Genomic DNA, 27,860 nt, shown 5'->3' on the forward strand with positions numbered 1-27,860 from the left:
AGGTTTATAATAAAAATTTGGCTTCTTATGTAATGATTTTTGTATGGTTTTGTGTATTCATCCGTACTTTCTTTCTGTATTTTTCTGGCATTGTCATCCGTACATCATTCTTAATTTTTGAATTTTTTATAACTTATTTCCCTCTCTTTTTATTGAGACAATTTCAATGAAGTAGGTTTATAAATGAGCATTCATTTTATTTTAATAATTAAGTGGTTAGCTTTCCAAACATGTCAGGTAAAAAGTGGTGGAAAAGCACGGATCATGATAAGGTTACATGAAAATTTTGAAGTCCTAATTATCCTTTTATGTACAGCGATATCCATCATTAAAGAGTAGAAGGTGCTTCATGTCACGGAGTCATTATCCAGATCAGGTCGATCTTCCAAACTAAAGAGCCCAATAAGAAAGAAACTGCCAATGAATTTTATTATGAAACCAACAGTGACTTTGAAAGATTTGCAAAGTTCCATGTCTGAGATCGGAATTAGTATTCATATATCGGCACTACCCCAGTCCCTACACAAAGCTGACTTATATGAAAAAGTGGAAATAAAAAAGAAATATCTTAAATCTCATATGGAGATTGTGACAAAGCATGTAAATGATGCTGCAGACGTGTGGCTGAAAGTTTTGTGATCAGATAAGACAAAATTTGAGCTTTTATGTCTAATTCAAAGAACAAGCCTAACGCAGCACATCAGCCAGTCAACATCATTACAACTTTCAAGCATGGTGGTGGAAGCATCGTGTTATGGAGATGCTTTTCATCAGCAGGGACTGGGAAGCTTGTCAGGATTGAGGAGATAATAGATGGTGCAAAGTACAGGGAACTTTTATAGGAAAACCTTCTTCAGTCACTCAAGAATCTAAAATTTGGGTCGAAAATTTACATTAGAGCAGAATAATCACCCAAATATTTATGGTGAGTCCTAAAGATTGCAGTCCATAAATGATCTCTAGTCAGAATTAAAGAAATTTTACCGGAAAGAATGGGCAGAACTTACAACATCCCATTGTGCAAAGCAGGTATAAACCTGTCCGTAAAGCTCACAGCAGTAATTTCTGCCAAAGGTTCTTCCACTAAATGCTGAATACTTATGCAAGCATCGAATTTCAATTTATGTACTTTCTTTGCATATTTTACTAACATTTAACCTCTTTCAAAAATAACGGTGTTAGATTCGATCAGTAGAGTTTTAAATATAATAAAGTTACTAAAAATTCTCCACATTACTTGTGTTTTACTAAAATATGACATTTTGGTAGCAGTGAATACTTTTTAAAAGGAAACTTAACTGTTCCGAAATGCGACTTTTACACAACAGTGGGCGCTGAGGTTATTTTGTGACTCGGGGTTGGTGAGGACGGTTATAAAATTATATTTACGTTCAATTGTAAAATAAGAACATAACAAACTTATTTGAATATTTATTTTTGTTTCCTTGCATTTAAGAACTTCAGAATTAAGTAAGTAGTAAGATGAATATTAAAATGATAGCTTCTTTTCGCAAAGAGTGTTGTCTAGTTGGTGTTGTATCATTCAACTTACGATCATGTGCTACACGACATTTGCCATAATAAAGCGCCCGTTTTATAGTGTATGCTTGCTGTATCTATGCTACGGTAATTGCGCTAATATCTGCAAATTACAATGTAATTCTAACGTAAACAAAATATTAGAGTATAGCAGTTAGTTTCTACATGAATATGTATTATTGCCTTTAAATTGATTATTATTGCTGTATTGCTTTTACTAGCATTGCTATTGCAGTAGTAGTAATAATTTATGACTGAAACAACTTTAAGTTAAGGTTTAGAAAAGATTGGGTAGTTTTCAAATGATCGAACAAAATCGAAAAACTTAACATAGTCTAAATAAATAAATTCAGACTCAAGGGTTTTGCTTTTCCCATAAGGAAGTATTCAAGGACTTTGGAGTTTATCACAGTATTCATGTTTTTCTTCCAGAAGAAAGATGTTGTTAAAGGCATATTTATCAAAATTATTTAGTGATTGTTTATAAATGCCAGATACTACACAAAAGTGGAAATCTAAGTTTAAATTCAAATGATAGTTTATTACCAGCCATAATGAACCAGATGCACTTACTGTAACGTAGTGTTTAAATTTAATGTGCCTGATTGTGTATATGAGGTCCAGTATGTTTCATTATTATAAAGCAGGAAGTAGCATCATGGACTTTCTGTGCTGTATTCACTGTGAATATGATAATCCAATTTTTAGTGCTATAAACTCATATTTAACACTAAGTCAATGGTAGGTTTGGTTCCTTTTCAAGTGAAAAGAAAATATTTTTATGCAATATGAGGCTTCTGCATGCATTATAAGAGTAATAGTGAAATCAAAAGTAATACATGAATTGCTGTTGGATGATAACTAACTGCCTTTCCTCTGGCCTGTCACATACAAATTAGCAATGCCTAATTTATTAGACCTGGTGTAATTCACCAAACCTGTCATTATACAGGTGAAACCTGAAGAAAAATACAGAAAAATGGTAGTTTTAAAAATAACCAGTTTTATTTAATGAAGTATTTCATTTTTCAATTTATGTCTATTGAAGATTTGTATTCAGGCAAGTTTTGCTATTAAGAGTAAACTAGACTTTTTTTTTTTTTGCACAACGAAAGGTAAAATCTTTATTATTATTTATAGCTAAATAGTTTCAGTTACACAGTTACCATTAATGAGGGTTAGCAGATGTACAGCTACAATATATTCAATGTATATTTAGTGAAAGAAAGTGAATCATACATAAGGGATTACTTAAGTGTACTAGTAAGACGTTGATTTGTCCATCATGTCTGGCCAAAACTGTTTTTAATTATGCAAATAGTCTATCTTATTTTTCTTTCTGTGTTTATTTGTGCATTTCTAAAGATATTTACATTCTTTCAGTCATTATTATTACAGTTCCAAAAATTTTAGCTTCACAGGAGGAAGTAGGCTCAACTAGTATGAGTGCAAAAGTGATAAGAAAACAATGTTGATTGCAAACAGGAAATTTTAATGTCTTCACACATTGCCTATCGTTAAAGGAATTTTTTCTTTTGTTCATGTAAAGAAAAAATATGTTTGAAGATAATGGAATTAAATAAATCCAAGCCTGGTCTAATTTGTAGGTATTATGTTTATTGAATTTCATATCAATGTACTTTGACTGGTGTGATCAATTTAGCTCAGTTACTGAAATGTATAAATTGTAAAATTTATAAATAGATCCATAGCATGAGTGTTTGGATTAGTACTTAAATATGACCAAAAAAGTTTATAGGAGGAACAAAAGGTGAAAATATTTATGTAAAATGAACAATTTTTGCTCATAAATGGGAATGTAGGAGAAATTGTGAAAGAATGAAATACAATAGAATGCTAAAATAGGCAAACTGTATTTCATAGTTTTATCAGATACAAATAATGTTGTATTTCTAGCTATTTGGTGTGGGCTTGGCATGGCCAGGTGGTTAGGGTGCTTGACTCATAATATGATGGTCACAGGTTCAAATCCCAGTCATACCAAACACGAGGGGCATTGTAATATGAAAGTCAGTCTTGTTCGTCAGTAAAGGAGTAGCCCAAGAGTTGGCAGTGGATGATGATAACTAGCTACCCTCCCTCTAGTTTTCCACTGCAAAATTAGGAATGGCTAATGCAGATAGCCCTCATGTAACTTAGTTCAAAATTCAAAACAATTTGGTGTGACAAAACTAGTGCATAGATTGGTGTTGGGTGATGTTGACTAACTGCCTTTCACCAAACAAACCTGTCAAGACACAGTTACAGTCTGAAGCAAAATAAGGAATGTTATCTACTGAAAAAAAATCTTCCTCAAAATTCACTTATGTCAAATTTCTTATGTCTCCACTGTTACAAAATCTAAAATTTCCTCTTATTTTATACCAAGAAAAGTCAGTACAATTGAATTCAATCAAAATTTTTAATTAAGTGACAATTGTTGAAAAAAGTTATTTTTTGTAATGACAGTTATATCATAGTTTAAAATACCAGTATTTTTATTCACTTCCTTTTGCTGTTTTCGATGCTAACTTAACTGTGGCATAACTAATTTTCTACTTTAGTGTAATTTCTAAATGACTAGTGTATTGATCATTCAAATAAGGAGTTTTATGTTTTTTTATATGTGAACAACAATAATTTTGGTTTGAATATTTTACGTATTAATCTTCCTAATAATTCTAGTAAGAATTTTTCAAGAATATTAATTTTCTCATTTAAGCATTTCTTGTAATCCTCGTACTCTGAAAAATGTATCAGGAAGTCAATCTTTTTCATGTGTTACCACTGCAGTTATTTTAAGTGTTACTAAGCCTTTATTTTAACAATAAAAACAAATACATTATGATTTCTAGCACCTGGCCTTCATTGTATGTATTTATGAAAGAAAAAAAATACAGATTATTTCAGCCTGTGATGAATTACTGATTCATTTCTTTCAAAAATCTTATTACATTGTTATTCTTTTATTTTTTACATATAGTTTAGTTGGCACAGTTTACAATTATTATTATTTAATATTCTCTCAAAAAAAAAAACACAAACTTATAACAAAGATCTGTATAAATGTATCAGATTAATGTATTTTGGTTTTTTAATCATGCCAAAGCATTTTTGAACCTTTTTACAATTTCCCAAATATATTCTTAGTCAGTTTATAATTTAAAAATAAGATGTGTTGTATATTCATTTGGAACTTGCATGAAACATTGATATGTAAAATATGTAAATTGCAAAGTGGATTGTATTTTATGGAAAATATAACTAAGAATCATAGTTTTACCTTGACTTGCCCTGCCATGTTGTCCCACTCTTGAAATGGACAGGATCAGTCTATTAAAGGTAAACCTCTACATTTATGCCTTGCCTAAAATTACTAATAGTTTTGTTTTAATGTTGAGAGAAAGTTTGAAATATGTTTAAGTCAAAGATTTATTATTAGATAATAAAAAATAAATTTTGTATGTATATATTTTTACTTCATTATAAATGTTTATGGGTGGTTTTAATCTTGTTTGTGATGGAGTTAGTGAAAAGTAAGTTATTTATTTTTATTTCACATAATATTTTTTTATATATTGTAGGTTTTGATAAGAAAAAGATGACTATGCAACCTAGGGAAAAAGCAAAGCTTTCTAAACATGTATTAGACATGAAGGTACATGTAGTTTTGAATTTATATTATATCCTTTAATGTCAGCCTTGATTTTCACATATTTATGTACATTTTCTTGTTTTGTGTTAAATTCTATCACCAACTCTTTCCACAAGCTTAGAAGAAAAAGGCCTTTTGTTTATTTCACTTTTTAATAACTTTTATTCATGTATTAATGAAAGTAAAGCTCTTATATGATCTGTTATATTTATAAAGACTGCATAATAGTTTGTTTCTTTTGGTATCATATCTAATAATACATTATCACTAAAGCTACAGAATGTCACAATTAAGGTCATTACTGATATTTAGTGAAGAACCTCCATGAAATCATAACTTAGCGGAAGATGGGAGAAGTTGCTCTGTAGTATCTACTTCTCACAATACCCAAGTTTTAATAAGACAGCATCATCATTATTGCTATTTCTGAGGTAATACTTTTAATTCCTGGAAAGTTGTTTTCAATTTTATTCCTGCCATTTTCACTTTTAATACAGCTTATTTCATTTTTATATAAGCTGTACATAACAGTTGAAATATGGAAAACTTAATGACCCCTATTACTAAATGAGGTACTTTAAACTTTGAGTCAATTTTACTTTTCCACAAATATTCATACAAACTACCTTTGTAAAAAGTATAAGGGAATTTTCTTCTCAGCTTAAGCATATAACACGTCATCAGACAAACTCATTTCATAGTATTACAGTTCTAGCATTAGCCTTCGACTCATTCTCTTTCATATAATTTATTTCAGACTATGAAAGTTTGATTTCATAGGATAATTGAAATGACTTATTAGCTTCACAACCGGTTTTAATATTTTGTTCAAATTTTTTAATCTATGCATATGCAAAGTTAGTCTTGAACAAATGTAACTTGACATTACAATGTAATCTTGTGTATATATTGTTTAAAATAAATATAACTTGGACCTATCTGATAGGTCTACTAAATAGCTAGAAATTTCCTACTTAACTGAATCGGTGTTAAGCATTATATAAAATGAGATTTGATACAAGCATAAAAAAGCTAACCTTTATTTAACATAAAATGCTGCATATGTAGGCTTGCAAATGCTGGATGCACATTTTTGCCAAGTTTTCTTTTAGATCAAGATTATCTAACAAAATGGCCTTAGATATGCATAAATCAGACTGCCAAACATTGCATTTATTCAGAGTGATGTGCTATCACATGAATGGTTATTCTCATTACATACAGGTGGGGTTGTAAGTTGTATATGTTATCTAAGTAGTCATTGAAGAGTACTCTGTTCTTAACACTCCAGATTTGCTTATTCAGTTCTCTGTTTGTAGTACATTTAACGTTACGTCATTCAAGCAGCCTTATTTTGTGGTGGTTCTTGAACAATTTTTCACAAACTTTAGAAATTAGAAGCTTCTCTTATTACTGCAAAATACTATAAAGTGTCAGGTCTAGCTGGTATGGTTTTGTAATGTGGATGTTTGCATCTAGCAAGGTGCTGTTGCTAAGAATCTGATAAATATCTTTTAGTATAGTCAGTGGGTGTGATTTTTTCTGTGGATTAGAAGTCTGTATTCCTACATTGCCATCTGTGGATTGACCTCTTTTGTATCATAACCTGTATCCTGCCTCAGTTTTTCCATCTCTTTCAACTGAAGGTATTGAACTACAAATGTTTTTAGCAGTGATAATTCTTCAATGCTGAATCTTTCGTTGATTATTTTAGTGCATAAATCAAGAGTGATGAAATAGAATTTTATGCAAATTACATATTTTGAACTAAGCACAATTTAATTTTTACCACACATGATCCAGCCTTTTTAACACCTTTCTTGTTCACTGTTCCTTTTCAAATTCTACTTGTATTTTTGAAGCAACATTTTCACTTTCACTGCTACAACGGGACTGGAAAGGCCAACTTCAGGTGACTAATGCTGCTGTTTGAACTACCCGTCAGTCGTCCTGGCGAGTTGTTATTACAATTTTGCTGCATGTCTTTTAACACTTTTATTACTTTATTTTTTGATACTGGCCATAATGACACATAACCAATAACCAGGACTGGAAAGGCCAACGTGGCTGACGGTGGTTCTTGTACTTACCTGTTAGTCTTCCTGGCAGGTTACGATCATTACCATTATGCTACAGAAAGTCCTTTACAACTTTGTAGACTGGATGTCAACATTGGTTTTATGCCATTTATGTTTTTAATTGCTGTTTTGTTTTTACCTTCATTTCCTTTTATGAATTTTACCACTTTTACCTTTTTACCAAACATTTGGCAAATTATTATTACAATTTTGCTACATGTCTTTTAAAACATTTATTACTTTACCTTTTGATAATGGCTGTTATGACACATAACCCGGAACCAGGATTGGAAAGGCCAACTTCAGGTGACTGATTGTGGTTCTTGTATTTACCTGTTAGTCTTCCTGGCAGGTTATGATCATTTCCATTTTGCTAGAGACAGTCCTTTACAACTTCTCTTTCTCTGCTTTCTCTCTTAACATTGTAGACTAAGTGTTAACATTGATTTTATACTTTTTTTGTTTTTCAATGCTGTTTTGTTTTACCTTCATTACCTTTTATGTATTTTACTACATTTATTTTTACCTTTTTACCGGACGTTTGGTGCAGATAGCCTAGCTGCTTTGTGCCATAAAACACTAAATCAATCAACCATCATTGCTAGAAAACTATAAATCTGCATTTAATCATTAAAGTTCTTTGCTAATGTTCTTATCCATTAAAATAAGAAATAAAAAGGAATATTAGAATTCAAATATATTTTATTTAGCTGTTTATTTTTATTATGAAAACCTGAATAAGTAATTCTCAGTATTTATGTCAGAGTTAGTTTTGGTTTAATTCTGTTAGATTTCCAGGCTTATTATTAGGCCTAGCAGTGTTGATATTGTACACATTTCCAGTCTTTCACACTTTGTATTTTTAGCTTTCTTGAAGGATAAACATTATAAGTCACTAAAGAATTGGTAAGTTTTAAATATTCAGTGTGTGACATATTTAAGTTTTAATTAAAGGACAATATTTCATACATAACAGAATGGGAATCAGGAAAATAAAGCATTTTGACTTGGTAAGCTTAGCTGATGTTTGCAAAATGCAAATGGTAGGTGTTACTTATATCAAATTGAATTAGGTATTATGACTAAAAACAACCTGAAAGGATTAATGAAGAGTGAAGAGCCTGTATCAAGACTGGTTCCTAACTTCTCAACCATGCAACAACAGTAAAAGTAGCATTTTAAAAATCATCTTATTTACACTGGAAATAATAATAAAACAACAAATAATAATAAAGTAACAGTGATTGCTGCTAACCAGTTATCTTCTTGTTTATGGGTTTAGAATTGGGGATGGCACTGTACAATGAGTGGGTCTGTGCACTAACAAATGTGCTGCAACATAGATTTTGCCACATTATATCTAGCAGTTTTTGCTGTAAGCTTTAGTATATTGAATGGCTTCAAAGAGAAACTTGTTCAGTTGCAGTGAAAAAAATGATAAAATCTGCATTATTTCACATACAGACATGAATATTAAAAAGTTACTACAGTACAAGTTTTTAATGTTTATTCTAGATGAAGCTAATTAACTTTCTAAAACAGCTATCATACTCAATTAAGTAACCAATAAAATATCTTTTTGTAGGGAGAATCCATTCATAGTGTAATATAATTTTTACTACATAAATAAAAACAACTAAGTTTCTGGCTACATGTTTATAAATTTATAAGCTGTTCCTTTCATGTTTTTATTTGAAGTAATGAAAAATTGTTTTCTTTTTCTTTTTATTGCAGTTTATGAAGAGAAGCAAGGAGAAAGTTCAAAAAGAAGCTGAAGAAGAAGAGAGAAAGACTATACTTGAAAATCATATCATACATGATTTGAAGAAAGAAGGGTAATTTATTCAAATGAGTTTTCAGCTCCTAAAGATTTTGAACTATGTGTTAGGGCAAGTTAATCACCTGTTACACCACAAGCTTCTAAGAATGCCTGAAGTGATACAGTTATTCCATGTTTTAACACTTACTGGAGATGTCTCAAATGTGTTGTTTTCTCTCGTACTTTAGACTCCCCCTCAGTTTCGATTCCTGTACGTGGTGAAGGGGACCTCCCAGGGAAGGTTCTGTTCTTTCAGTTTACCTCCTCTCGGATCTAAACATCCACCCATGTGTTTGCCGTGTGTAGTAACCTGTGAAAGGGAGGAGAGGACCAACCCTAACACACCACGTTGGCCTTGAATTCCCATAGATGGACAGCCTTTGCTTCCTACCATCCTGTGTATCTTTCCTCACAGGAAATATTTCTGAAACCTGTTGATACAGTCACCTTTCAGCAGTTTTCTTTCTGTAAAAATAGCAGGCTGTATGATGGAGGATTGCATGGAGGGTGGCACTTGCTCACCCTGTCTTTACCACTCTGCACATCCTTGGAGGCTCTAGCCATCCATGTTTCCTTTGGTCATACTATCACTGTTTGTTCTCTCTACCTGTCACCTGGAGAGACCTATGATCAATCAGACTTTGATGCTCTCGTTGAATAGTTGCCATCTCCATTTTTAATCCTGGGGGACTTTAATGGATATAATCCCCTCTGGGGAAGAACTGATAGTGCTTGGAGGAGTTGCTTCATAAAGCGTATGCTCTCAGATTGCTATTCTCCACTTTTCATGGAGGGTTGGCAATAACCCATGAGGCAGTGATCATTTTCCTATACTTTTGAGAGACTGGCGCGATCAAAGCCACCCGACCCCTTGTGACTCGATGGAAGCTGGATCAATCCAACTAGCCCTCTTTCACAGAACTTGATCCTGCCATCATCTATAAGCTAACAGCAGATGAGTACGTGGCACTAATAACTGACTGTATTATAAATGCAGCTGCTCAATGTATTCCTAAAAACCTAGACATGTTTTCCACAATATCCTTATATTTGGTGGAATCCTGCCTGCCACATGGTATGGAAGGCTCAAAAACAGGCCTGGGATACTTTGCATTAGTATCCCACACTCTTGAACCACATCGCTTTCCAGCAGGTCTGTGCACATGGTTGAAGGAACCTTGAATTAAGTTCACAACCAGCATATCTTTTATCACCAATTCCAAAGTCATATGGGAGAAGATTTGAAGGGTCAGTGGATAATATAATTCTGTTCCCCTCTTGATCTTGCTCTGTGATGGCCAGGAAGTATTTGATACCTAGAGCATTGCTTATACTCCAGGTGAAAGCCTCCACCTTCTTAGCCATTAAGACTCAGGCACAGTGCTCACCTCTCTCTTTTGAGCTGATTGTCTTTGTAACAGTAATTGCCCCTTTACACTGGTGGAACTCAAACTAGCCCTACATAGGTCAAACCTGATGATGTACACTACGAGATGCTGCACCATCTATCTCCTGCTTTTCTTCTGATTGTTTTAACTGGATCTGGCAGGAGAATTTTTTTTTATGCCTGGTGCTGGGCTATTGTCCTGCCTTTCTCTAAGTCTGGGAAGAATTCCAAGATTACTTCAAACTACTGTCTAATTGCTTTAACTAGCTGTCTCTGTAAGACTTTAGAGAGGATGGTTAATGCTCATCTTGTTTGGTTCCTAGGATCAAACAACCTTCTCTCACTCACCCAGTGTGGGTTTTGATGACAGTGCTCAACCATGGACCACCTGATTCGACTTGAAACATCAATCAGAGAAGCCTTTTTCAAATAACATCTTGTATCAATATTCTTTGTCATTGAGAAGGCTTATAACACTACATGGACATGTGACATTTTGTGAGACCTCCATTTATATGGGTTACATGATCATTTGCCCATTTTTATTAACAAATTTTTAATGGACTTGAAACATCAATCAGAGAAGCCTTTTTCAAACGACATTTTGTATCAATATTCTTTGTCATTAAGAAGGCTTATAACACTGCATGGACGTGTGACATTTTGTGAGACCTCCATTTTTATGGGTTACATGATCATTTGCCCATTTTTATTAACAAATTTTTAATGGACAGGCAATTCTAAGTTTGTGTGGGTTCAACACTTTCCCATTCTTTTCTACAGGAACTTGGAGTCTCTCAAGGCAATGTTTTGAGTGTCACACTTTTCAGTATAAAGATTAATGCCATCACTGAACAACACCCTCTTACTGTTGCAAACGGGATCTATGTTGACGACTTTGACATCTCATGTTAATTATCGAACATGAGTCATATTGAGCTACAGACTGCCCTCAATCCTTTACTGAAGTGAACCACAGCAAACAGTTTTAACTTCTCTCCCTCTCTCTAAAACCATTTGCATGCACTTTTGCTGCCAATAGGGTATTCACCCTAATCCTGAATTCTGTATTGGTGAAGTTCTACTACCTGTGGTCCCTGAGACAAAGTTATTGGGGCTTATCTTTAACCTTAAGCTGACCTTTATACCACAGGTCAAGCAACTACAAGTCATATGTACAAGAGCACTGAACATCCTCCATGGCCTCTCTTCCACCTCTTGGAGAGCAGATTGATGTTCTATGCTGAAGATATATCATGTTCTTATTCGATCAAAACTAGACTATTAGTCACTGGTCTATGGCTCTGCACAGGACTTCCTGCAATCGCCCGTTTCAGAGCTTATACACAGAGTCTCATGAATCTCCTCTACACCTTTGAAGCTTTGATCTTTACCACAGCATCCCACTTGGGGTTGTGTTTTCCTTCCTCGGTGAGCCATGCTTTTTCAGAACAGACAATCTGCCATTGCTCCTTTTGGCCTTTGTATCCAGGTGCAGTTGGATGAATTCAGTCTGTCCTTGGATAACATTGTTGTATCCACTGGTCAGATCATCCCACCATGGCTTATTACAATCCCTAAATGTGACCTTTCTTTGAGTCATCTGAGAAAAGCAGATACTCCCAATTGGAAATACTGTCTGTTATTTGGTGAACATCCTTCCATTCCTATTTATACAGATAGTTCAACATCATGTGACTCTGTGAACTCTATCATGGTTTGTTGTGGTTCAATAGTTGCACACAGACTCCCCTCTCCAGCTTGTGTTCACTGCTGAGCTCTATGTCATTTCTCTTGCCCTTGATCACAGAAAAGCTAAGCAGTACTCAAATTGCACTATTTATACTGACTCACTTGGTTCTCTACTGGCATTGGAATTGCTTCATGTTAGTTCTCACCGACATTCAAAGCCAACTGGCCCATTTCACTTTAACATCTACTTCTATCCAATTTTACTGGATACCAGGCCACGTTGGTATTCATGGGAACAGGCTAACCGACACTACAGCTAAATCTGTCTGCTTTGGCACTGTCACTACTGTGCCTGTTCCATACATGGGCTATGGTTCTGTATTCAAGGCTCGGCTCCATGTCAGTTGGCAGTCGAATTGGAGTGAGCAACGAGAAAACAAGCTACCCAAATAAAACCCTCTCTTGGACTTTGTGCATCTTCCGTAAGGATCGGAAAGTTGTCCTGACTAGACCACGCATTGGTCCCAGTTTTAACTCATCATTTTCTTTTATCTTGGACTGATGTGCCAATGTGTTGTCTGTACAACATTCAGGCCACAATAAGGCACATTTTACTGTCTTGCAGTTGTTATGGCTCTGAATGACAGCACCATTTTAGACATGTTTTGTCCCCAAATTTATTCATATATATTAGACAGTTATTAGTGATGGTGACACTGCCCACCTTAGAAATGTTTTTAGTTTTTAAAAGCCTTTAATCTTTTTAATGTTATTTAAGTTTTTTATTTTACAAATTAGACCTTTTTTAATGTGATTTCCTTTTAAAAATTAAAGTACCTCTAGTTTGATTTAACATTAGGAAATGGTCGTAACATCAAATAACTTGAAACCAGGACTGGAAAGGCCAACTTCAGGTGTCTAACACTGATGTTTGAACTACTCATTAGTCATTCTAGTGAGTTAAAATAATTGAAATTTTGCAACAAGTCTTTTAAACTTTTTTCTTTACTTTCTGAAAACAACCATAATGCCAAATAACTCAAAACCAAGACTGGAAAGGCCAACTTCAGGTGACTAATGTTGAATTTTGAACTTCCCCATTAGTCATTCTCACGAGTTATTATAATTACAGTTATTCTACAGAATGTCCTTTACAACTTGAATCACTATTGTTTTTCTCTTACCCCTGTAGACTAGATATAAAAATTGGATTTAATTTCATTTATGTTTTTAATTCAGAAATTAAACTTCCTTTTGTTTTACATTAATTTTAACTTTTTATCAGATGTTTAGTGCAGACAGCCCAATTTCTTTGTGCTATAAAATGCCAAACCAACCAATCAACTTCCAAATATAATGAACTTTATTTTCCAGCTAATCTATACTATCTTTTCCAAAATTTATTGTGAATGATAACACTGTGTAACAAAAATTTTGTTCTTGGATAGTGTGTGTTATTTCTTAATTGCTTATGTTGTAAAAGTACAGAAAATGGTCATTATTCTCTTCAAACTGTGCTTTTGTGACCTGGATAAAGAAAATTAGGAATTAACCTATTTTTTATGTAAAAACAGGCAAATTTGCACATTTTTATTTACATAAGGTCTGAATAAAACAACATATGAATCAAGATTTACATGTATTTATACTAAAGTTATACAAAATTGAACAAAAATGTTTAGAAGTGAGTAGCTTTTCGAGATTTGTGAATATAATGTAAATCACTTTCATGTATCTGCTCCCAAATATAGTCTCCTATCATGTTTTTGTTATAAGCTCCTTGGTAGCGGCATTCAAAGTCCAGTATATCTTGGTGGAAGTGCTTGCCTTACTCCTTTGAGTATGCTCCCATGTTCTTCTTGAACTTATCAAGATCAGCATCAAGAATATGGACTTTCATGGACATCCGGTAGCCCATTTTGCTGTAGTTCTTCACCAGAGCCTCAACCAGTTCCACATAATTTTTGGCCTTGCAATTGCCCAAGAAGCCACAAACCACTATGACAAAACTGCCCCATGCTTTGTTTTCCCTTCCCACTGAGCTTCTTAGGGAATTCTGTGCACTACTGGATCTTCTTTATTTGTGGTTCAATGAAGACACCAGCTTTGACCTTTGCCTCAGACAGCTTAGGGAAGAGGTCTGGAAGGTACTTGAAGGCTGCAGAGACCTTATCAAGAGTTGTGACAAACTATTTCATAAGACCCAATTTTATGTGCAGTGGTGGGAACAACACATTCTATAGGTCCACTAGTGGCTCACACTTGACATTGTGCCTCCCCACAGAGAACTCAGTCCATTGTGGCCAGTGCTTCCTGTTGTAGTGTGCTGCAGTGTCCCTGCTGTCCCAAAGGCAAAGATAACAGAAACTTGGTAAAGCCTCCTCGGAGACACATCAGGAATGCCACCATTTTGAAGTCTCTGATAACCTCTTAGCCATACTCATCATACTTCAGGGCTCCTAGGAAGTTATTGACACTGTTGTATTCCTTTTTTGAGGTGCACCGAATGACCCAGGGAAAGAAATGAATACTTAATTTCATTATGGAGCAACACAGCTTTGAGGCTTTTGGATGAGCTATCAAGGAAGAGGCACCACTTATTTTGGTTAAAGGCAATTTCAGTTGCCTCGCACAGGCCGAAAACATTGTAGCAGAAGTAGAGCCAATCTTGACGAGTAGACTCTTGAAAAATTTTGGTTATGCTTCCTCTGACTTGGAACTTGCACACTTTCATCTATCATATCCCACTCCTTGAGCCTAGATGTCAAAAGCTCAGCATTCGACTTTGTTAGACCATAGATCTCTGATCAAGTCATTGAGGTCTCTTTGATTGGGGGTAGTATAGGTTTCTCTCACCAGCTGCACCTCTGAAATTGTAATCTGGATCTTTAATGTCTACCTCCTTTTCTGATTTGGTGCTCTCTTCTGAGGATGGCTGCTTTCTCTCTGGCAGAGTGGATACAGGGAGCTCAGGGAAGTGTGGCACTGGGGCAATGGATGATGGAAGGTCCAGATACATGATAGCAGATGCATTCTTGCCAGCCTGATGTTTGTAAGGATCCACCATGCAGAAGTAGCAATTGCTTGAGTGGTCAGTGGGTTCATACCAAATTCTTGGAATAGTGAACTTCATGACACTCTTTTTTCTGCTGTACCATCCTGCAAAAGAGCAAAATAAAATTATTATGAAGAATAAATTTATTTCATCCACAGCTAATGTGTTAGAGGTTCATGTAAAATATTTTGATATTTTTCTATACTATTGTAAATTATAAAAAAAAAAAATATTAAATTTTGAAAGGTCTAAATTTTGTATAATATAAAATTTTACTATTCAAGCAAGCAAAAATTGTCTGTCTTACCTTCTAGTTTTTTCTAGTGCTCGCAGGTAAAATGAGGTGCCTGGGGTTTGTCTTGAACCCCAACAGGGATACCAAAATATGCTTTCTAGGCTTCACACATTATAGTAGATGCTGTCACAGAGTACTTTTTCTCTCTTGTCTTGATAAATTGGCCACATACATAGCAGAATGCATCTGGAGAATGCTTGCACCTTCTTGATGCCATCTCTGATAAAATCAGATAGGTCTATGTGTTCTCTTGGGCAGCTGGAACTAACTGAAGTGGTGAGCCCTTGTATATATTTTACTATGGAAAGTTCTAGAAAATTCTCGTAAGTTCTACAAAATTCTAGAAAGTTCTTGAAAATTCTTGTAAGTTCAAGAAAATTCTCTATCAGCTACTCAGCACTGAATCTACCTGGAATGTTCTGGAAAATGGGTAAATTTGAAAATTTCATTCCCCAGGTCACAAAAGCAAAGTTTGAAGAGAATAATAGGTCTTTTCCATTTACTTTAGGCATAAGCAATTGGGAAAAAACACTTTCTGCCCAGGAACAAGAAAAAGCACAAATTTTGATACATAGAGTATTGAATATTTACTAGAAATGTTGTGATTTGATGAGACATCATTTCTCTCTGTTTTTAAGTATGAATTGGAATTGTCTCCCATTTTTAGTACTTTAAACATGGTTTTTGAAATAGCATGATCAAGAAGTAAAATCTAGTCATTTTTAAGATTTATTTATACTCATATTTGGAAATACAAAACTAGTTATTGAAACATTATTTTTGATATTGAAAACTACAAGTCATTTTGATGAAACCTTCAAATTCTCTGATAATTTAACAATATTTTTATTTTGGTCACAGTTGCAGAGATAGCAAGGCACTATGGCAAACATACTATTAATAATTATCGTAACATTTTTTTTCATCAAAGAATTACTTTGACTGTAGTATTGCAAAAATCTAGGTACACATTTACAGAGGAAAGGCAAATTTCACTCTTTTTGTCTATGTGTATTATATTTGGGAGTGTACGTGTATTAAGTTTGAGAAATTACAGATTACATATTTTTTTGAAGAATTAAAAATTGAAAAACAGTGAAGTAATGCAGATAAAAAACTTGTGTGCCATTCAGAAGACGATAGTTTTTTACTTGGTTGAAGTATCTGCCTGGCATGCAGAATTATAGGTTTTAGATTTGAACAAATTAATATTTAATTGATAGTCTTAATATAATATATGAAATGTTTCGAGTTTGTTTGTTTTGAATTTCGCACAAAGCTACTCGAGGGTTATCTGTGCTATGTTTTGAGACACTTTGTCGTTAGGCTTCAATATAGAATTGTGTTATTCACAAGTAAAAATACGTAAAATATTTTTTCAAATAACGACACTTTTAGAATAAGATTAAAAAAAACAAAGTTGAGTACTTTATTGACCTAATGATTGGTTGGGACAGTTTTTATTAAAATGTTCTGATATATTGATTCAACTCTTTAGTTTTTTGGTTTTTTTTTAATGATAAATATTTTCATATTGACAAACTTGTTCTTAATTAAATTCAGGGAAAAATTCATTATTGAACCCAGTTTTGGACCCTGTGAAGAACTTGTAAGTGGTAGGATGTCTTTTAGGGGCATGAATCCAAGGATAGAGGTATGATAAAAATACAAGGAATAACAGAATAATATGTCAAGAAATCTTATAAAGGAAAGTGTTTTTTTTAATTTAAAGAAGTAATATATAACCTATTGTTTTGAAATTAAAGTAGATGAAAACTGTGCCTAAAAATATTTTAAATACACCTGAAATTTAATTTTATAATTTAATATTTTAGGTATACTTTCCTGAATTAAGTGAATAAAACGTGAAATAAATCTAGACTTGTCAGAGATAAGTGGATAAGTATACAGCTAGATTGTGATTATGTATTAATTACACTTACAATTTTGATTATGAGAAAGACAAATAAAATAGTATGACACACACACTGAATATTTTTAAAGTCAGTCATAGATGCATTTGCAAACATCCATATCAGATGTTTCTTGTAATGAAGCAAAATATTTTCTTAGTGTCAGTGGGCAAGTTAAGCCTGACATTTTGTAGAATCATAACTTGACCAAAAATTAAACCTTGAATAATGAAATATTATCCTTAGTTAACTAAAATATCAATAATTAATATATTTCTATGAACAGTATAATAAGCATGATGAGTCAAATGTCATTTGTACAGTCAGACATTTAGTAATCAGTAAGATTGTATAATATCCAAGTGCTGAACATTTTTAATAAGTTTTCTAATTTGTTCTGTGAATCTGTCTGAAAACTGATGTATGAATTAACTATTATATGTACATAATTTTTTGTTGTGCACATAATTGCACAATTTATTAAACAGAAAAAGCAATTAATGGACAAAATCATGTGCTGCACAAATATCAATATTTATTTTTGTAAAATCTTCTGAAACTCCATTAAAATCATTATTATTTTTAGTCTATAAACTTACAAGATTTCATCATTTATAATTATATCTCAATAGGAAGAAAGATGTATTTCATTGAAATTAATTTCAAAATATACATATAAGATACTATAATAAAAATATTTTCAGAACACTGTATTACACATGTGTAGCTAAATATTTTATTGAGATTTATCATTGTTTTGCAGAGAATAATGGAAGAGAGAGAACTGGCTGCTAATCAAAATCAACATAAAATGGCTGGTATTTCAGATAAAGAAATGACAGAAAGGTATGTATTCACTGATTTCTCATTTGACATGATGTATATTAACTTAACTGGCACTCAAATCATTTTGTTGGTTTTTATTGTTTTGAGATAACATATTCTATTAATGACCATGTTAATATTGAAATAAATCAAATATACAAGTCTTACTTGGATTGGTGCAGTACTTGTGTAAATTTTAGATATTAAATCTATGTTTCTTGTTCATAAATATCTGTTACCTCACTATGGAAAGTGTTTTTCTGATTACATCACTTTAGGGCTTCATCCAAATTATTTATTAGTAACAGACCTTACATATATATTTTTATTTTACTTCAAAAGAAAGTTCATGCATACTCAAAAGAATATTTTCATCTGCAAATTACACTAAACCTCATTAACTCATACCCAAAGAGAGCACTATTTATAGTTATTTGAAATAAGTTGACTGTTATGTGTATAAAGCAATAATTTCATGTGATAAAAATATGTAGGTTCAGTAAGTCATGATACAAATTAAATAACACATGTATGTACCATTAATATATGTTAAGTTTTCAGTTATCTATGAAAATATCTTAAGATCTTCTGTTCATGTTACATGGAGAGGCATAATGAGTTCACAATACAGATTTAATTTATTCTGGAATTTAAAATTTGGCTTGAAGTTGCTGAATAAATCAGTATTTTTAACACCAGTGATGATTCATGAACACAAAGTTTGCTTTTATGCATTATTTTAGTGCTTGTAATTACATTTTCATGGATTTTTTTATACGAGAATGGTGCATCCGTCAAGTCCAGTATTGTACTGTGGAAAGTATGAATAGTACTTTATTGCTGAAATATCAACAGTACTTTTATGTTGTAAAATGTTACTGGTTTTGATTCAGCTAACTTGTGTAAAATACATGGCATTTGATGGTGATTATTCAGAGAGATACCTAATAATTTTGAACTTACATAGAATGAAATTACAAAAGTGGCATATTTTACTAAAAATCAATATGGCTGATCAAAATGACACATTTTTAGTGTAGAGAGCTGTGCAATGTTTTTTGTAAACTAATTTCTGCAAAAAATATGAACAATTTAAAGCCATTATAATCTTTGAGATTAATCTGACCTGTGGGTATTCCAAATAATTTTCCTTATCAGTAATGTACACTTCTTTGTAAAACATTTTGAGCTCAATTTAAATGTATTGTGAAATGAAAGTAACTTTGATACCCTGCAGATGGAATTTAAGTACAAGAAATTACATTTAATATGTAACCAGGAAAACTGGTAATTAGAATTGTGTTAAAGGGTGTAAAAAAAAGTTTCAAGAAGATGAAAATATTTATTTAACTTTTAAGTAGCCATGTGTTCACAAGAATATCTTTGATAAAAAATTTTATTTTTGTAACAGTTTGCATTAACTATGTTCACATTGGCATTTTGATTTTCATGATTGAATAAGACTTAAATCCATGCACTTCTACTGTTAGAATTGTAAGTAGCAAAGAATTTGTAAGATTCTAGTTTAACACATTGTTTTTTCTTACTTTAGGTATTCTACTCTAATTGGTACAATAGCAAAAAAATTTGGGAAAAAGCGAGACAGATCAGAATCAGTAAACAAACAGCAAGAGAAAACTAAAAAAGATTCAAGAAAAAGGAAATTCAGGAAGCCATTAGATGATTAAGTTTTATTTAGATGATCCAAATGTGAACTAAAACTGTCAACATCATAACATCCTGGAATTTAATACCTGTTTATAGAATGTATATTTTAAAATTTCTTGCTATTCCAGAGGTTTATATAGATGGTAACAGAATGACATGAAATTCATAAAAATACCAAATGACATACATAGTTGTACAATTTCCTTCTAAAATTGGAATTATAAAGTATTAGTTTTTGTTAGATCTTTATTATAGTTTTAATATTTATACTATAAGAAAGGTCAGTTTAGTGATTTAAAATATTTTTCAAAACAAGCCTTGCTTAAGTTCTTAAATTCATTACTATATTTTATGGACTTGCAATACAATAACCTGTGTTTTGATGCTCTTTTTGGGCATGGCACAGATATCCCAGTATGTAGGTTTGCACTTAACTACAAACTATGAGTATTTGGTAATGGCTGTTAAAGCCATTAATATTACTCTCTCTTTTAAATTTTTTTATCTATTGCAACAAAATGATTCATGATAATTATATTTTAAAAATATAATGAAACATAATCATAACTTTTGACTGATGTTAAAGAGACTGGGTAACAAACCCCTCAATGTGAATTCCTGTACATGGTGAGGGTACCTCCTAGAGAAGGTTCTGTACTTTCAGTTTACCTCCTCTGGGATCTAAACATACACCTGCGTGTTTGCCGTGCATGGTGACCCATGAAGGGGAGAATAGGATCCTGGTGGTTGAAGGGTCCAACTCAAACACACCACTTTGGCTTTGAATAGGCAATCTTGGTGTGCTCCCCAAGATTCAATCAGCTAGTCCATTTAGGCCAATGTCAACTGAGTGACAGCAGTGTCCTCAGTGGGTGTAGTGGACATTATGTCTGATAGTGGTGTTCAGGTATAGTGCTCATGAAACCCTGGCATTGCTGGAGTGACCTTATACCCCTCATATAAAGAAAATAAACAAGCATGAGAACATAGAGAAAAATCCAACTACTGGCAAACAACCACACACTGATGACTTTATACAGTCAAACTCACAACTTGAAGCTGTCCTGCAATTTTTAATTATACATTCTTTAACTGAAAAAGCCCTTAGGGCAGGTGTCTCCATTTTTTATTTAGAAGGGCTTGCTAGCTCTCCTAAATTGGTAAAAAAAGTTATGGTCTGGGGACTTTTAGGGGAAGTATCTTCATCACAACATTCTAAATTTCTCTTGAAATCAAAAGTCATTGGGGATATACCCATTGAGGTTACTTTGAATTCTTCCAGAGGAGTTACAGTTGAGAGAGAGTTAAAGACCATTCCTAAGTCAGAAATCCTTGCAGGTTTCACCAGCCAAGATGTTACAGCCATGTGCCGAATTTTTACTCGTAAAGACGGGTTTATGGAGCCAACAAATATTCTAATATTGACATTTACAACATCACGTCCTCCCACCACAGTCAAGGCAGGATATCTTAATTGTAAGGTATGGCCTTATATTCCTAACCCTGTTAGATGTTTTCATTGTCAATGATTTGGTCATTCAAAAACATCTTGCCATGGTTCCTTGACATGTGCCCATTGTGCTGGGAAAGACCATGATGCTTTTGAATGCCAACTAGAACTGCATTGTATTAATTGTAATGGTCCACATCCTTCCTATTTTACTTCTTGCCCTAAATGGGTAGAAGAGAAAGAAGTACAATGTCTAAAGACAGTTCACAGTATTACTTACCCAGAGGCTTGAAAATTACTATTCCCAATTCCATGTCCAACTTATGCTGCTGTAATCCATTCCACTATCACAGAAGGAGTCCAGATAGACATTTCTGTGCCTCATACAGAATCCTTAACAGTGCATGTTAATCTAGTACCTTCCAAAATCAATAAAGTTAATGAATCAATATCTACTTCTATCTCTGTCACTACCACATCTTCCAGTTATTGCCCAACTTCACCTTGTTCAAGCCCAGGTGTTTCCATGGGTTCTTCCTCTCTTGACACCCCAAAGATTACACCATTCATTCACACCCTCAATCACTGGAACATATGCCTACAAACACTGACCTGCCTACTTGATCCAGAGTAGGATCAATAGAGGGTGACAGACCCACATCCATAAAGAAAAGAAATGTAGTCATAAGCAGAAGGTCTGTTTGCCATATTCTCCTCCAAACTAAATAAATTGGCCACACTAATCAAATGGAACTGTTGAGGTTTTCAGTCAAATGTGAATGACATCAAGGATTTGATTGACTTTATCACCCCAAATGTCTTTCTTTGCAAGAAACATTTTTAAAACCTACTAATACAGTCACAATTTGACAATACTCCTTATACCGGTCACAAATGACAGGTCACTACTGGTTGATCAGCATGTGCCCACCTGATCCTTATTGCTGAATATGCCCTTGGAAGCACTAGTCATCCATATTTCCTTGAGTCATATCATCACTGTTTGCTCTCTGTACCTTACCCCTGGAAAAAGTTATAATCAATTACACCTTGATGCCCTCACTGCCAGCCCACTTTTTAATTTTGGAGGATCTTAATGGGCATAATCCCCCTTGAGGTAGTTCTAGTATTTATGTGAGGGGTGTGCTATAAAGTATATGCTCTTGAATCACAACCTAGTCTCTCTTTAATAGTGGCTCTTACACTTATTTTCATGCACCCAGTCAAACATTTACTGCTATAGATCTTTCTATCTGCTCGTGCCCTTATCCAATCCAAACTTGACTATGGGTCTATGGTTCTGCCAGAACCTCAGCACTGAAAATGTTGGATTCTATCCACTTTCAGGGGCTTCAGCTTTGCACTGGGGCCTTACGTACTTCTCACCAGTCCAAAGTTTGTACGTGGTGGAGTCCCATGAACCCCCTCTGTATATATGCCATTTGCAGCTGTCTCTTAAGTATATGCTTCCAAATTTTGCTCTTTACCACTGCATTCTACTTTGGGTTGTGTTTTCCATCCTCAGTGGGCCACACTTTTTTCTAATAGAAAATCTGTTATTCCCTTTTAGCCTTGGTATACAAGCACAATCAGAAAAATTGGATTTATCTTTGAATAGCACAGCAGTATCCACAGATTGGCTTCTTCCACCATGGCTAATTACTATCCCCAACTGTGACCTATCTTTGAGTCATTTGATGAAGGCAGATACTCCTGATTGGAAATATCACTCTTTATTTGCTGAACATCTTTCAAATGATCCATCCATTCCCATATGTACAGCTGGTTCAAAATCAGGTGATTCTGTGGGCTCTGTCATGGTTTGTAGCACACAGAATCCCCTGTACAGTTTCTGTGTTCACTGCCAAATTGTATGCCATTTCTCTTGCCCTGAATCATATTGAAACTATGCAATACATGAATTGTATGACTATATCTATACTGATTCACTCAGCTGTCTGTTGGCCCTGACATCATTCCATGTTAGTTAGCACCCTATTCTTATCAATATCCAAAACAAACTGACCCATTTCTCTCTATCATCTATCTCTGTCCAGTTTTTTTTGGACACCAGATTATGTTGGTAATTGTGGGAATGAGCAAGCTGACAGAGCAGCAAAGTCCATCTGCTCTGGCTCTATCACCACCATACGTGGACTATGGTCCAGTTATTAAAACCAAATTGTACACCAGTTGGCAGTCGACCTGGAGTGAGCAACGCAATAATGAGCTTTTTCAAATCAAGCCTTATTTCACTCTTTGGACATCTTGTTTCTGTCACATTGGTCACAGTTTCTTAACTCACCACATCCTTTTATCTGATACTGATGAACCAATGTGTGGCACTCAGGTCATAATCATACATATTTCATTATCATGCCCTCATTACAATGCCATTTTAAACATCTTTAAAGTAGGTTTGTCCTTGACATTAGCCAGTGTCATAGGTGATACTGCCCACCTCACTCATGTTTTTACATTTTTAAGAGCTATTGGTCTTTTTAACTTAAGGTTCTTATTGAACTATATACTGTTTTAGCACGATTTCTTTTACACATTTTTATTTTGACCTGAACCCAAGACTGGAAAGGCCAACTTCAGGTGACTGACAGCAAGATTGAACTTAATGCTTCAGTCTTCCTGGCAGATCTTAATTTTATGTATTTCACTTAATTTTTCATATACCATAATGGTATAGTACATCTTGTTTGATACAGATAGCCTAGTAGCTTTGTGCCAATAAACATGAAATACCTACCTGGGTAACAAAACCAGAATTTGGAAGTCCATAGTTGAAGAACTATGAAAAATTTGCATCTGCTACAGAATAGCATTTGTTCATAAAACAGTACCGAATATATTACCCTTATCTTACAGGTTGAATTTTAAAAGCAAGTAAACTTCTTGCAATCTTATTTGGTTTTAAGCTTGAAGCACACAAATTTTAGGTGAAGTATTTATTAATTGTACAAGGATGAAAATTTACAGAATGATACACTATCAAATTGGTTGAATAAGTTTTTAAGTCCTAAAAATACATATAGACCTTAGGACATTCTATAGCCTGAATAGGCATATAATAAATACAGAAGAAAATGACAGTATCCAAGTGTCAGCTTTGCAAAAAATGTTTAGTACAAAGAAAAGCACTTTTATTTATCTAAACTCTTCAAAAATAAATCAAAATAATTTTAATAACAAAATGTTTTATTTTAGTATAAAATGAAATAAATGTACTTAATTTAAACAAGTTCATTAATAATACTTCTGATGAAATATTTCAAATCGAGACCACGAAGGATATTTTTCACAACAAAATACCAGTATTAAACTACTATAACCCCTTTATACATTAAGAAACACTTTTAGTGATAATTTAACTCAAATCTTTCAAGGCATTTTTCAGCTGTTAGTGATGGTGATACATTCACAGCATCTGCAAACAAGTTGTGGTAGTTAGTCAGTGGTACATATGCTGCAGTGATGATACGCCCTATGATAAAAAAAAAATCATAAGTGGAAATAACAGATTTGAAAATATTTATGAAAGGTAGTATTGTATATAGAAGCCAGCATATATTCATGTGCAGCCAGTTATTAGCAATCTCAAAAAATAAGACATGATTTCCTGCATAACAGTTCTAATGAATACTGCTTCCTATGCTTTTAACTTTATTCTCCACCCAATTTTTTTTAACTATTACAAGAGCACATAACATGAGGTTAAATAAATGCCAAGTTCTATCCTAATATAGATTTTATTAATATATACTTTAAATAAAATCCAAAATTTTATATCAAATGGTAAAATTTTCTCCCAGACTAACATTTTATGTTTGAAGTATCTGTATTTCAGTTACATTTTATAAACTCAGATGCAGAAACAGAAATACATTGTCACCAGACTAGAAAATAGTTAAATACCATACTCTATTTCCTTCCATAAGCTTGTACAAACTACTCAACTTTAGACTTGCCACTACCTTGTAATTTTGATAGTATAATTATTTACTAACCACAAGATTACACCAACACTTAACATTTAATTGGTATAAAAACTAACTTATTATTTATTTCAAACACAAAAGTAGGCAAATTTAAATAATCTATTCAAACATGCTTTAAAATAACCAATGTTTAATATCTGGAGTAAACTGTATACCTCACTTAAACCAAATACACAGAAGCAGTCAAGGTAAATTAAGACCATCAAAAATCACCCAGTTTTCAATTATGGAATTTATATTATTCCTCTAAACAAGTCACAGTACTATCAACTACTGATAAGTCACTAAAAGGGCTTTTAAAACAATTTCAAAATGTGGTTAACAAGCAGTAAGGAAGTTATCTGCAGAATACAACAATAAAATATTTCTATTTTAAAATTATTTATGAAATAATGATTTTGAATGTTTTGGAACAAACAAAAGAAATATGTAAGAGCATTACTATACACTCCTGATATGCAACAGTATCCCTATCTCCACCAAACTGTAGTTTCATAACTGGTGAACAATAAAATGCAGAAAGATAAAATATTTAATATCCTTTTCACTTTCAAAAAATATATTATTATCATGCTACAAATTTATGGTATGATATGTTCCTGCCAAAATACTTAAAATACATTAAGATAAATTACTACAGACAATCAGAGTATGGTTAACAAAAGTATTTACAAGTATGAATTAAAATTTGTTATGCCTTGAAAATGCTGTTACACTTCAATTTTAGAAATAGTAGTAGCTAAACATATATATTTTATCATCAACTAAAACCATTATGAGTAACTAAATCAGTTTTGTTATGAAATATTGTATTTACAATTTAATACATTTGTATGTTTAAAATAGACAATTTTAAATGGATTTTACAGTTTTATGTTCATCAATGCAGCATCTAAGAATTTTACATTAAAATCATGAATACAACTAAATTCATTAAAGCATATATTTAACAAATTTATCTTAACATAAAAATGATTTTTATGGGGAATGAAAAGTGCATTATTTTCATGCTTTTTATATTAGAGTTAAGGATGTATCATCAGTAATCCTTTGCAATTCTAAAGAACTAGTAAATTTATTACTATATTTTTTAATTACATGATTGAAAAGATTTGAAAAAGCCAACTACAAGAAAGGTGTATTAAAGATGTTGGTTTTCTCCAGCAAAAGTCAAATTTAATTAATTCATTCTTTCACTACTGGTTTGCTGGAATCCACCTTGTCTGTAGCCACCGAAATTATCCATGAAAATAGTTATACTATTTTTGCAGATTATCAGTAAACATTACACAGCTTCTATAGAAAAAATATCAAGATTTAAATTAAGTATTATGATTGTTTGACACTATCAAAATAGGTGATGGGTCAAAGGCCATGCCATCACATTTGCTGACTTGCATTTAAAATTGTATTCAAGTACTATTTTATGAATGTTGTCATAAAATTTGGTATCAAACTGTAGTTATAATTAAAAATGTCATTATAAATTATTTAATTTCTTAATTTAAAGGATACACCTAAACATCAATATTTGTGTATCATGATGTATGTTGTTCAATGCAGCATTGGTTCAAATTAGATGTTTGTGATATCACAATACAAAGTATAGTTTTGTAGATATTAAGTACTCAAATTACTAACACTTAAAAGCTAGAATATAAAATATTAGATATCACTGATGCACTGAATCAAACACAGTGTCCTTCCCACTCATCCCTTCAATTTTTGGAAACAGTCCCTTACATACATTTCATTCTATACATGAATGTAAATATCCAACTGAAAGCTCGGATTATCCCAAAAGTGGTTTTTCTACCCATTTTCATGTATAATGGCATCATTTCTTCTTCACAATAATTGATTATTTTCTGGTTATTCAAATGAACACATATAGAACTTAAAATTATTTCCTTTTAATCCTCCATGTACAAAATTTCTTAAGGCTTAGCAACCAAGTACAAATGTAAGTAGAAGAGATAATTGTTTGCTTTTCTTATTTATATAGGTCAATATAATAAAACTAATAAATAGATACAAGTGTATATTTTTATGACATTTAAGCTATTTAAATTAAATACTTTTGTTTTCAAGCTATAATTTGTAGTTATTCAAGAAAGAAAAAATATGTATTTCCTAAATTTTTTTATGGGGGATACAGATCAGTCAAATTTATTCACCACCTGGAAATTCTGGTTTCATAGTGAAATAACAGATACAATTTTATTTTTTCCTTAAAAAAAAACGTGAAATCTTTTATAAACTTCAGATATTTATCATGTGGAATTTAAAAATTTTCTCATGCATAAAAATATTTTTAATCTTAAAATGAAAATTACTCTGCATGCCTAGACAACATTCTGAAAGAAAAAATTTACAAGAAAATCTTTCATTGAAATATCTTAATTTTTAAAAAACTGATATTTTGTGCACAAAAAGCCTTTTAACATTTACTAATAACCTGCAAAAATATGTATGCA

General features: G+C 32.8%; 2 protein-coding genes across 18 annotated transcripts in view; one reads left to right on the forward strand and one right to left on the reverse strand.

Moving 5' to 3' along the window:
• The first annotated feature begins 1,332 nt into the window (after nt 1-1,332).
• Mpp6 (M-phase phosphoprotein 6) lies at nt 1,333-27,475 on the forward strand. Of its 5 annotated transcripts, none has more exons than XM_076467339.1 (7): nt 1,333-1,470; nt 4,866-4,881; nt 5,124-5,197; nt 9,007-9,107; nt 17,084-17,174; nt 18,197-18,279; nt 19,811-27,475. In XM_076467339.1, exons 3-7 carry the CDS (start codon nt 5,141-5,143, stop codon nt 19,944-19,946), a joined length of 468 nt encoding a protein of 155 aa, XP_076323454.1. In that variant the 5' UTR covers nt 1,333-1,470; nt 4,866-4,881; nt 5,124-5,140; the 3' UTR covers nt 19,947-27,475. The 5 variants fall into 5 exon arrangements, with proteins under 5 accessions (XP_076323454.1, XP_076323458.1, XP_076323455.1 ...); XM_076467340.1 differs by having other exon boundaries at nt 1,334-1,470; nt 4,817-4,881; XM_076467338.1 differs by lacking the exon at nt 1,333-1,470 and adding an exon at nt 1,589-1,612.
• Nucleotides 24,319-27,860, reverse strand: part of LOC143232193 (RNA-binding protein 39-like) — a 79,622-nt gene continuing 76,080 nt past the window's right edge. For all 13 annotated transcript variants that reach the window (XR_013017427.1, XM_076467333.1, XM_076467329.1 and 10 more), the window contains one exon: nt 24,319-24,869. Coding sequence is in view for 11 of the 13 variants with exons in the window: in XM_076467333.1 (XP_076323448.1) it covers nt 24,742-24,869 (128 nt within the window). In the remaining 2 variants the exon portion in view is untranslated. The remainder of the gene's footprint in view (nt 24,870-27,860) is intronic.

The sequence above is a fragment of the Tachypleus tridentatus genome, chromosome 11 (genome assembly GCF_004210375.1).
Source record: "Tachypleus tridentatus isolate NWPU-2018 chromosome 11, ASM421037v1, whole genome shotgun sequence".
Classification (NCBI taxonomy): domain Eukaryota; kingdom Metazoa; phylum Arthropoda; class Merostomata; order Xiphosura; family Limulidae; genus Tachypleus; species Tachypleus tridentatus.

What these genes read in the sequence shown, in the direction of transcription:
- Mpp6 (XM_076467338.1), top strand. An exon ending in AACATGTATTAGACATGAAG is followed by an intron (nt 5,198 to 9,006) that starts GTACATGTAGTT and finishes TTTTTATTGCAG; the next exon opens with TTTATGAAGAGAAGCAAGGA. An exon ending in CATGATTTGAAGAAAGAAGG is followed by an intron (nt 9,108 to 17,083) that starts GTAATTTATTCA and finishes AATTAAATTCAG; the next exon opens with GGAAAAATTCATTATTGAAC.